The sequence below is a fragment of the Myotis myotis genome, unplaced genomic scaffold (genome assembly GCF_014108235.1).
Source record: "Myotis myotis isolate mMyoMyo1 unplaced genomic scaffold, mMyoMyo1.p scaffold_m19_p_9, whole genome shotgun sequence".
NCBI classification, from domain to species: Eukaryota; Metazoa; Chordata; class Mammalia; order Chiroptera; family Vespertilionidae; genus Myotis; species Myotis myotis.
In genome coordinates this window covers 2,222,182-2,234,705 of record NW_023416401.1, presented here as the reverse complement: position 1 = coordinate 2,234,705, position 12,524 = coordinate 2,222,182, and the positions used below count along the sequence as shown (strand labels likewise).

Below are 12,524 nucleotides of genomic sequence, written 5' to 3'. Positions count from 1 at the left end.
AGGTGATGCAAAAGACTGGTGGAGACAGAGGCAGGCTATGACATCGGGCTATGCATATCCTCGTGATTTGGAAGAAATGATATTTATGACTATGTTGTTTATATGCTTTGAGAAAGACCCCTCTTTGGGTCAAGGAATTCTTGATATTAAAAAACAACACAGCATAAAATACAAAGAATAATTCTTGAAGAGAAAGGTGCTTCATAAATTATTGTTTAGAGAAACATATAATCGGAGGCTTACTAAGGTAGACTATTGAGACACCATCTGTTAAATACAATTTGTTCCAATTTTTCCAAGAATAACACTTTCAAATCACCTTAAGCATTAAGTAAAGAGCAGTCCTAGCCCTAGCTGGTTTGGCTCAGTGGATAGAGCGTCAGCCTGCGGAGTGAAAGGTCTCAGGTTCAATTCCAGAAAGGGGCATATGCCCGGGTTGCAGGCTTAATACCCAGTAGGGGGCATGCAGGAGGCAACCGATCAGTAATTCTCATTATTGATGTTTCTATCTCTCTCTCTCTCTCCCTTCCTCTCTGAAATCAATAAAAATATATTTTAAAAAAAGAAGAGTCCTAGTGGACCAGAAAGTAGAGTTATCAGTAAAGATGACAATGAGTATTTTAAAATGAAGTTGCATACTTTTCATTTCTGACATTATAGCATCCCTAAAGTTGGAGATATTTTATTCATTTATATAATTTGTAAGAAGTTACTGGTAACGAAGAACAATGTTATTTTTTGCCTCTACTCAAAAGTGAGATTTATTATTGGAAATTTAGCAAATGGTGGAACATCTGCTTTGCAAGCTCAGGCCCTTGCTGCTTGCTTTTTGACCGGGCCTTTCGCTCCTTTGAAATGTTCTAAAACAGCAATAGCACCTCCATTTTCAGACATTTAACGCACATTGAAAATGCAGTCATTCGGGTTAAAAAAAGTTAAATGGACAATGAATAAGTTCTTCCATCTGTGCGGGAATAGCATGTCCTCTTTCTTGGATGTTACTCATTTACTGAGCGCCAATTTCCAAATAGATGCAGATTTAGCATCATCTTTCTCTCTGCTATTACCATTTTTGTAGTGCTTTTCACCATGGTTCCTAAGCCCTATCAAAAGCCCTGAAAAAAAAATAAGAGAAGACCTCACTTACTATTCTGTTAATTATCAATGACTTGCCGAAACCGGTTTGGCTCAGTGGATAGAGCGTCGGCCTGCGGACTGAAAGATCCCAGGTTCGATTCCGGTCAAGGGCATGTACCTGGGTTGCAGGCATATCCCCAGTAGGAGATGTGCAGGAGGCAACTGATCCATGTTTCTCTCTCATCGATGTTTCTAACTCTCTATCTCTCTCCCTCCCTCTCTGTAAAAAATCAATAAAATATATTTAAAAAAAATTATCAATGACCAACATTAAACATATGAAGTTAGCAGGCAGCTATGTTGCAACAAATATATTTCAATAAACTACCGTTCTTGAAAAGCTCATCATTTTGGACGGTAATGTTTTGTCATATTCTGCAGGTTTTGTTCTCACTTTGAGAACCATGATTCCCGTGAGAATCAAGTTTGAAAATGCATGTCATCCTAGCTTGCTTGTAGCATATAACAGCTCTTGTCCCCAATAATACCGTGTTGCCTATTTGAAAATTGCTGAGAGTCTATTTTAAAAGTTATCACAAGAAAAAACCTGGAAGGTGATAGATGTTAACTAGACGCATGGAAATATTGAATCATTCTGTTATAAAGTAGTGAAATTTGTTTAAAGTCAACATTTTAAAAATTAGAAAATGGAGGTGTAAAGTAGCTTGCCTTGGGCCCCATATGCTGGCGGGGGGAGCCGTCAATGGGATCCGGGCCGTGGCTGGCTGGAGCAGCCTGTAGTGTCTGGGGAGGTATCTGAAGAGAGCGGTTCATACACATCTCTTCCCACCGCGGCCTTCAGTGAGGTCATGTAGGTCGCTTCCAGGTGGCCCTGGTGTGAGGACTTGCACCATGGAGATGAGCAAGCATTACAAACCAGGGCTGGTTGCTCAGTCGGTTGCTTGGTTGGTTAGTTGGTTCCCAGGGAGCCAGTGGTAAATATTGACACTGGATCTCTGTCTGTTTGACAGCAAAGCCCAGCATTTCCCACTGCCCCACATATGTGACCTGGCCAAGGTCATGGTTAGCCAACAGGTAGCAGAGTTGAAACTGGAACCCAGACCCCTTGACTACATCCAGCGCAATCCAGGCCCCAGGGCTTGGGCATGAGAATAAGTGAAATATCCTTTTCTCACACTCTGTGCCCAAATGGCCCAGGTTGGCATCAGCGAAATCTCACATCCATTTTCTAGTTCTAAGCTGTCGACTTTCTGCTCCGGCCTCCCAGACAATCCATCTCTGGCGTGTTGCTTTTTCAGGCAGCTTTCCTGAGACCTGGCTCTCTCGGTATGCTAATGAATTCTCCTTACAAATGCAACCAACTTTCTCTGGGTTTCTGGCTTCAGAACAGTATTTTCTATTAAGTGAAGTAAAGTAGCTTCAATGAGTGTTCCCATCCACAGAACGGAAGACATACACACAGGCTGTTCATTAAAAGAAGTCCCGGAGAGTTCATTTTTAAAGAAATTTCATTTGTCAGACAGTCAAAGTTATTCTAGAGAATGAATAACAACACATCCGTGCCACATTATTTCAAAAATACTTTAAATTTCACTTTGTGACTGCATTTAAAACAGTGTGTTTATGCAAACTAAACAATTCTGAAAGGCTAAGTAGCTAATGTAGGAGAAATTGCCATGTACCCCACCCATCTCCCTGCAGCCCCCTCCACGTGGAATCCGGGTGCTATCATAGCACACAGAGCGGGATTCATTTGCACTCAGTGGAGACCCGAAGCGTGGTGTCTGGAGGTGGATGGGGAAATACTACCTTAGCTGCATCGCAGATTTCTCCATAACGCAGTGCGCCCCGTTGTGTAACTGAAAATGAGATCCCTTTTCCTGGGTTGGCTCTTACACAACATACATGTGTTTCTTTCACCCAGGAGAGAAAATGAAGACGAGTTTTATCATCGTGTCAGCCAAAAATTACTTCAGGCTTCACCTTAAATATTCTGTACAAAAAAAAAGTCACAGGAATTCCCAATTAAAATGGCAAGTAACTCACATTAAAATGGACTTTCAGGCGCTACAGGATAGATCTTTATTAGGGTAGCACAGGCAAGGCAGTTCTCAACAAAATCGGCCTCCTGCTCATTTGAATATGTTGTGGAAGTTGAAATAAGGGGCTTCCCGTGTGTGTATTTCAGTCAGGATAGCAGTCACTACAGTTTTGTTGGACATGACGTGGGAAGGGAGCATTCCAGGTAAATGCATATTTTGATTAGTTAAAAGTGGCACTTAGCTTAACAAAGGATTAAAATGCCCACAGAAATAGAATATAGGTGATCCTCGGGTTTTCTCATGAAAGGAGTCTTCAGTCAGACCTGATTTTCCCACGGAGAACACAATGACCATGCACTCCTAACTGAGGGACAGACGCCCAACTTCATTTTCCTTCATAGAAATGGCCACATGTTAATCAACGGTAACTGATAGACTTGTTCCTGCGTAACTGGAAGCTTTCTAAAGTGAATGGGGGTCATGTGAGCTGAGCAATGCAGTAATCAATCATGTAAGTTGTCCTATTATTCCGCTGAAAATTCCCAGATAAGATTTGGACAGGCGAGGAGCCATGAGACTATCAGGAAACAAGAAACACCTGAAGGCTGCTCACCCCAGAAGGGAGGTGATGGCTTGAGTGGCAGCTGGAAGAACTCTGAAGAGGGTGGGACCTTAGTTGGAGAGGTAGAGAGCCACCATATGGGGAAGACCAGACATAGGGGACCCTTACAGAAGCAGCTGAGTAGCTGATCAACTAGTTCATATGGAGCAGCTCATGAGTAACCGTGAAGTACCACGTTAATGACTCCTGACAGCAAATTTAAATTTTGTTCCACATGATCGTCCATGTCTCTGCTTCCATTTGCACTATTTGTAGGAGGAGAGGATCCTGACCAGGGCCCAAACCTTTGTCTGAACATCTCTGCCTCGGCTGAGTCTTCGCAGAATGCCTCTTGCATGCCATCTCTCCTTGCTCACCTGCATTTCCTTATAAGTCTTCACTCTGCCCTGTCTGTTAGCTTGGCTGTAAATCTCTCATACATCTCCCTGCACGGAGACAGCCTGCATTTCTCAGTCCAGTGTGGTCCTTTTCTCCTTGAAAATATCCCTGAAATGCCATTCTGGCCAAGCCTTCTCTGAGAACATGAAGCTCTCTGTTTCACTGATGTTCAGAGACAACCAAAACACTGCACTCAGACCGGACTTTACTTAACGCATCTTTCCTTGTTTTCCTTGGCCATTTCTCCATGTAATCTGCAGACTTCCCTTGCTATTTTAAAATGCTCACCCTGGAACATATAGATACACAAACCTGAACTACATTCAATGTAATGTTTTTAATTGGCCCTCATACCTAGAAATACACTACATATTACTGGAATAACATAGTTATCTTTCCTATGTGTTTTTATTTGTTTTTTATTTTTTGCACTTCAGTGGCATTGAGTACTTTCACCTTGTTGAACTACCATCATCACCATCCATTCACAGCCACACCAGCTGGGCTAGAGATTTGCTATACACTATTGTACACATACAAATTTCTTAAGAGGGTAGGTCTTGTATTAAGTGTTCTTACCACAATATAATAAAATGTAAAATAAAGAAAATAGTCAACTTTTACCTAGCAGGAGGGATTGACTAGCTACTGGTATAATGAGACTAATAAGGGGACCAAAATGCCAGAACGGTTGGTCAGACCACCTGGGTGTCAATCCAGCACTTGGCAACTTTGTGACCTAATCGAGTGCGGACCCGCTCTGAGCCGCGCGCTCACCTGTGGACTCGGAGTGGTGGCGGCACTGAGCTGACCGGGCTCAGGAGCAAGTGAGTCGTCATATGCAAGGGGCTCGGCTGCCATGCTCTTTCCTCCTGGGCTCCCCTGCCTCCAGGGTGCGGCTCAGAAGACAACCTGAGAGATGCAGCGTCAAGGCAAGGTCTTGAATAAGGAGTGGACTTCTTCAAACAGAAGGCAGAGAGCTGGCTACTTCAGGCTCAGGACTAGGAATGGATGTGGCCTGTGCAGGGGACTTCTCCCATTTGTATAGGAAAGTTCTGAGTTACCCAGGGGCCAGGGATCATTTTTGAGTGAGCACTGAATGCAGAGTTATACAGCACCTGTAATAGCCAGAAGCAATAGAGGGTTTGAGGGGAAGATTACCATGGGCAAAGCAATTGTTAAAGTAATTAACTTGGTTAATTAACATCATGACTAGGGAGACCATTTTGGAATACTGTAGGCTTTGATGTGCTAAGAATCTTAGCTTGGGAGTTGAAGCATGAGGAGAAGGAGGAGGAGGAGGAGGAGGAGGAGGAGGAGGAGGAGGAGGAGAGGAAGGAAGAGGAAGAAACAGGAGAAGGAGGAGGAGAAAGGGAAGAGAAAGAAGAAAGAGGAGGAGGAAAAGAAATAAGCGAGGGAGGGAAGGAAGGAAGGAAGGAAGGGAGGGAGGGAGGGAGGGAGGAAGGGGAATGAGTATGAGATGGAAAGAAAGGATCAAAGGTGACTGTCTGGAACAGGTGCAGGGTGGGAGATGGGGGTGTGGAAGGAAGCCCGACTCCAGGAGTCTGTATAGTGGACACACATGAGCAAGTTCAGAGGGACAGGGGCTTGGGAAAAGGATTGCGAGTTTCATGCCGGCCCAGCTGCACTTGATTCAGCCATGGAAGTTGGGATTTGGAGAAGCAGAACTAAAGTCCAGGAAAGCTCAAAGCGAAGGGCGCGTACGTGTTGGGACTGAGTCAAATATCAGTCAGAGGGAGAGCAATGAGAAAGGGTGGGATTCCTGAGGAGATGGTATGACAAGAGTGAGCAGGACAGCATTCCAGAAAGTGAGGAGGGAAGGAGGTGACCCCTATGACAGCCTTGAGGGGGTGGGGTAGTTAAATGCAGCACAAACAGGGAAAGCGTGGGGACTGCATGGCGCTTTACTTATGTATTTGTGCTGCCCCATTTCTTAGAATTGCAAAGCCAGAGAGACATTCAGACATTTTGTTTGCATGTTAATTAAGCAATTAATCCATTGCTTATAATATTGTTTCCAAATGAGATACTGATTCACATGAGGAGGCTTTAAATCTCACCATGTTTAGAGCCAGATGATTATGATAATTATTTTTAAGCCAGATCGGTTAAAAAAAAAAATAGCTATTTTTTAACGTAAAAAGTGAGGTCCCCTGTACCAACATTTTGCACAGTTTCACATCATTTCATTGAAGAACTAGCCAGTTGAGATCTCCCATTTTTTATGAATTCCTTATGAAGTCATGGGAATCTTAACACCTTTCCAATTTTCTTCTTGAAGGAAGTAATTTGGGAAATGCCAAGGACAGAAACATGAAGAACATTTAGCATAAACTAAAATCATTAATCCTTCATGGGGGTAAAAACACACACACAGATTCATTCGAAGGCATTTAAAAATGGCCACTATAAAGTCCTCTCTTCAGGAGGGTAAGAAGTTCTTCAAACCTGGGGCTTACATAGCCTTACTCACAGGGCTTGGCAGAAGTAGAACCTGGGAGACCCAAGGATTAGAAGGAAGTGGATGGTGAGGTTTGCAGGACTTTGTTTTAATTGCTCTTTGGAGCTTTAGATTCCCGCTAAGCCTCCCCCTCCACACCTGGCTCCCCCTTCCTCCCCCACTTCAGTGCCTGCTCGTGCTGCCTGGGGCTCTCAGCCCCTCGGAAAGGACCGGCAAAGTGCTGTTTTTTAAAAAAATTGATTTTCTATTAGCGCTCTCTCCTATCTAGACCTACTCACTTCGTATGGCGCTTACGCCACATTTCCACAACGGGTGAAATCCTCTTTCCGGCCCAAAACAGAAAGGACTCAGAATGCGATGAAGAAGAAACATCGGTTTGGTCGCCATGTCTATGCCAGGAACTTAAGTCTTTAGTGCTGTACTCAGTCGTGTGCATAATTAAGGGTGTGTACACGGGAGATGAGATTTAAACTCTTACTTGTTTTAGGGGGTCTGGCCAAACCCAACGACTCTGTGTTATGTGAAACAAGCCCACATGCTGACAGTTCAAATCATTTCCATAGCTGACCCTGGAAGTCAACTCTTAGTTATTTAATATTTATCAGGTGGCAAGGAAGTCCGTCTATACTGATTCTGCTGACGGAGCCCACATCCTAGGTAGTCATTACATTAAAACATATTTGGAAGAGCAGTGATTGAGAAGGTGTAGTGAAATCTTTAAAGGGCTATCCAGGAGATTGCTATTATTGGGAGGGGGGAGAGAGGATGGTTTTTTAGGGGACAATTCATAAATACAAAAAGTAATGGTATTTACTTTCCTGTCTTTTTTTTTAAATATAGTTTATTGATTTTTCCATAGAGAGGAAGGGAGAGGGATGGAGAATTAGAAACATCGATGAGAGAGAAACATCGATCAGCTGCCTCCTGCACACCCCCTACTGGGGATGTGCCCGCAACCCAGGTACATGCCCTTGACCAGAATCGAACCTGGGACCTTTCAGTCTTCAGGCCGACGCTCTATCCACTGAGCCAAACCAGTTAGGGCTACTTTCCTGCCTTTTTATAAGATCCTTAAAATTAATATTAATTCTTGAAGAGAAATGTTAAAATTTAACTCAATACATATTTATGCCAGACACTAAGCTAGGTTTGGGAAATTGTGAAGAAGCGTAAGATTGGGTCATTCCAGGTTCAGCAAGTTTGCTCTATAGAGAAGAAGACATGCATTCACCTAACTCATACACTTCGGTCTGCGATGTGTGGAGAGCCAAACTAGACCAGGGAAGGGCAGCGAGTCCCGAGTGTACACTTTTGATCCCCTCAAGTCAGGCTCCTGAGACCCTTGAGAAACGGGAAGATGGCACTTGCCGAAGGCTGGGTGTGGGGAAAGGGGGACTTGCTATCCAGTGGATGTAGAGTTTCAGTCTTGCAGGATGGAAAAGGCCTAGAGACCCGCGGTACAGCACTGTGCTTACAGTTAATAGTACCGCACCCTGCATGTCAACACTGGTTCAGAGGGTAGATCTCATGTTTGCGTCTTTACCACAATAAATTTAAAAAATTGGTAGATGGCCTCACACTCTTTTCATCTAAACCATCGCAGAAATGGGGGGAAAGCCTGTCCCGCCCACATTTTTAAGGAAATTACGTGATCATCGTAAGCCAGAGAGCTTAAGAGCAACCCCCGATGAGAACAGTTTCTCCTGTAATCACAAGCAGCTTCCCAGACTCTCCTAAGAGATAAGGGAGCAGCTGCATTTGACCTTTTGAATAACTATTTTTTCCATGGTAATTTAATTTCCTTCCATGGTTACCTATCAGATTACATAAGCAATGACAATATGCTGGATGAAATCAGTTTTCATGGAGGAAGATTCTGGATGCTAGCCTCAACAATATTCTTACCACAAAGCCATGAAAGTGTAACCTTAATCACGCTACCGTTACACGGGCGGACAAGTGACTCTAGCCGCGTTACAGTCACATCAGAGCGGGTTGAAGCAGTGTATTCCCTATCAAGTTCCAACCCATGGGGCTCAGTTTACTGTAGGACTCATAGCTTATTGATGAGCTGTACAAATGGCCTATAAATGCCTTCCTTTAAAATGCAGGAATTACTAAACCAGGTGGAGCTGCTAAGACCTTATCCCAGGAAACTAATGACAATACAATTCAAAATATCCTTGGATATATATTTTTTTAATCATTCTAAAGATAGAATAAAGCCGAAACCGGTTTGGCTCAGTGGATAGAGCGTCGGCCTGCGGACTGAGGGGTCCCAGGTTCGATTCCGGTCAAGGGCATGTACCTGGGTTGCGGGCACATCCCCAGTAGGAGATGTGCAGGAGGCAGCTGATCGATGTTTCTCTCTCATCGATGTTTCTAACTATCTCTCTCCCTTCCTCTCTGTAAAAAATCAATAAAATATATTTTTAAAAAAATAAATAAAAAAAATAAAGATAGAATAAAAATTAACCTACATAAGCATAAACTGGCATATTTTAACACAAGTGAAAGTTAGTGAAGGAATGATTTAAAAAGCAAGTGCCAAGCCTGGCCAGTGTGGTTCACTGGTTGATTGTTGACCTATGAACCAGGAAGTCATGGTTTGATTTTCAGTCAGGGCACATGCCCAGGTTGTGGGCTCGATCCCCAGTCGGGAGCATTCAAGAGGCAGCCGATCAATGATTCTTTCTCATCATTGATGTTTCTCTCTCTCTCTCTCCCTCTCTCTTCCTCTCTGAAATAAAAAAACATATTATTAGAAAAGCATAATCAATGGTAGTACAGATGTCATATTATGTACAAAGTTATTTCAATGCCTTTGGATGTGATGCTAACATAGGAATTCCTTTTTCTTCTTTTCCAGGATGGGGGCCAGTAAATGACTTGCAGCCCGTGCCCAGAGCCCGTGAGTAAACTCTCCGTCACCTTTGAATCTTGGATCGTGGTAGATAGGAAAGCAACAACACAATATCTGAGTCCCACAGTGTCGCTTCTGAATGCCTGCTCTTACGATGGAACTGTCAGCAGAAGGCACGGCCTCGGTGGCGTTGTTGGGCTGTGATGTCTCGGAGGGTAGGGCAGAGATGCCAACAGACCATGATCCTTGCCCTCATGAAATTTACAGAGGAAACCAAAAGCTTCTAAGACAGATCCCAGTCATACCCAGCTTAATGAATAAGTGTTGCTCCTACTATTTAAAAGAGTTTACATTTTTTCCTTTTAAAACATTTAACACTTCCCTGAAACATTGGGCTTTGTTTTTCAGAAATGTCTTCCTCTGAGAATACAGTAAAATCTTACTAATTCAGATATTCCTAATACACAATTTTTGACCATTTGACCGAGACCACCATGAAATTGACCTTTGACTTGTGTGCAAGGAATGAACTTGATAAGATAAATAGAGGCAGCATCTATAACTTAGTTATAAAGAGTAAATTGTTTTCATGGCTTTTGCATATGGTCTTTAGGCAAAAAGATTCAGCTATAAAATAAGAATCCATGTCATTAAGTAGATGTCTCCTTAGACAGACTTTATTGGCAGATCATAGTATTAAAAGTAATAAAACAGTGTTACTTTCAATAAATTCTGACTTCCATAATTCAGGCTAGCTTCTTTTTTTCCCTACCTCCCCAAACTCATTATTCCTATCTAATGACGTTTACTGCTGTGTTAATATGTGAACATAAGCATTTATTAATAGGAGATCAATTCCTCTTATCCTATATTTTAAATTTACAAATATAAATTTTAATATTTTGGATGCTTATCTGTGACATTGATCACATAGATGACATAGAGTATTTACTTTTACAAGAAAAATTATATATCATTTCCCTTCCTTTTCCATGATTTTCATGTAGTAGATAATTTTTTCTTAATTTAAAACTCAATATTTTCACAAAGCAGGCAAGATAAATTCCCAGAATAATAATGAAGATTCATGATGAGAAAAAAATAACCCCAAATCAGATCATGCCCTCCTTGGGCATGTTGAAAAATTGGAGCAGTAACTGAATTACTATTCACTCATTCATTCATTCAACAAACACTCAAGGGACATGCTTATTGCTTTAAGGTGTGTAGAGATAAATAAAATTCTCATCTCGTCTTTATTGTGCTGACAGCCCATAAGTTGAAACAGAGATGAAGACAAATACTTTTTTCATGTGATAAGTGATGTGTTATTCTTAGAAACTACCTGCTTTGGGAGCATAGAGGATATATCATTAAATCTGACTGGAAGAATTGGGGAAATATTCATTACAGGTATAACATTTGAGCTCATTCTTAAAGAATAAATACAATTTCTACAAGTAGAGAAAATAAGAACAATATTTCAAGTCAGAATGAGCAAGAGCATGGAGCTATGGCAGTTCCTGAATTGCTGAAGAAAAACAAACATAATTAGTTGTAGAGCTGAGAGTGTGAGAGCTGTATATGGTATATATAAAGGTATATTGCTATGAAAATGCGCCCTTACTAAGCAATTAGAAACAATTAGAGCTCAGAGAATGATTTATTTGAAAGTCATCTCTAGACCATTGAAATGTGAAGAAATGGCAATAGATAATTCTCCCCTGGACAATTGAAAGAACTTTTAGGAACACAGAATAGAACCAGCTCCCTGAGATAGGAGGAGAGGAGGGGTCAAAAAAGATAAATTTTGAGGGCAGATATAAAGACACTTCAGAGAGTTTACGTCTGAGCGCTCCCATTTTCTTTATACTATACTGTTGTGTATGCATGGGATGTAGACTAGGAGGACACAAGTTGAAATCCCAGCTCAGCTGCCCATGAATGATGTCATCTCACCTGAGTTATCTTCTGTAAAATGGAGGCGACAGTCGCATTTAATTCTCAGGTTGGAGAACTGTGTAATGCATGTGAAAGCATGTTCGAAACTATATAGCGTTCTATGTTGAGAAGCAGCCTGGCATGGCGGCCAGAACGCAGAGTGAGTGAGCTCTTGTCCATGGGGGGGGCGGGGAGGGGTAGCAGTCCATTCCTTGTATGCGCGACGAGGGTTATTAAAGATAAGGCATGTCCAGTGTATTCACATACAGGTGCTCTACAGATGGGAGCTGCTAGAATCAGTGGTTCTCAACCTTCCTCGCGCCGCGACCCTCTAATACAGCTCCTCATGCTGTGGTGACCCCCAACCATAAAATTATTTTTGTGGCTACTTCATCACTGTAATTTTGCTACTGTTATGAATCGTAATGCAAATATCTGATATGCAAGATGTATTTTCATTGTTACAAATTGAACATAATTAAAGCATAGTGATGAATCACAAATATATGTGTTTTCCGATGGTCTTAGGTGACCCCTGTGAAAGGGTCGTTCGACCCCCAAAGGGGTCTCAACCCACAGGTTGAGAATCGCTGTGCTAGATGATTATCGTCTGAACAGGAGCTTGTCTTGAGGAGGGAGAAAAACATCTCAGGGGGAATGGAAGCAAGCCGGGACATGGAAAGATGTGTTTATGCAGAGTTTAGAGCTTATTCTGAAACTGCGGCTTTGCATGTACCATCACCTGTGAGCTCCAGAGCAGCAACAGCAGACGATCCGCTGGACCTAGAGCTGGGGAAGGTCAAACAAAGGCTGTGTTCCAGCAAAGGGTGCACATACTCAAGGGCAGCGCCTTCCTACGTATTGACAGCTGCAGCCATGTGCGACTTTCCCCCCTTTTTAAATTAAAGGTATTGGGGTGACCCTGATAAATATGATCATATAGATTCCGGGTGTGGGTTTCTGTGTTACAAGGTCTGTACATTGCACCATGTGCCTACCACCCAAAGTCAAATCCTCTCAGTCACCATCTATTAGGACCCTCTTCACCTCCCACCCCTCCCCTCTGGCAACCACCACGCTGCTGCTTGTGTTCATAAG

The 12,524-nt window shown here is 42.5% G+C and overlaps 1 protein-coding gene across 1 annotated transcript in view; it reads left to right on the top strand.

Moving 5' to 3' along the window:
- CHST9 (carbohydrate sulfotransferase 9) overlaps nucleotides 1-12,524 on the top strand; it is a 136,296-nt gene that overhangs the window by 59,113 nt on the left and 64,659 nt on the right. The window contains exon 3 of the mRNA XM_036323246.1: nucleotides 9,492-9,533. Coding sequence (XP_036179139.1) covers nucleotides 9,492-9,533 — 42 coding nt within the window. The remainder of the gene's footprint in view (nucleotides 1-9,491; nucleotides 9,534-12,524) is intronic.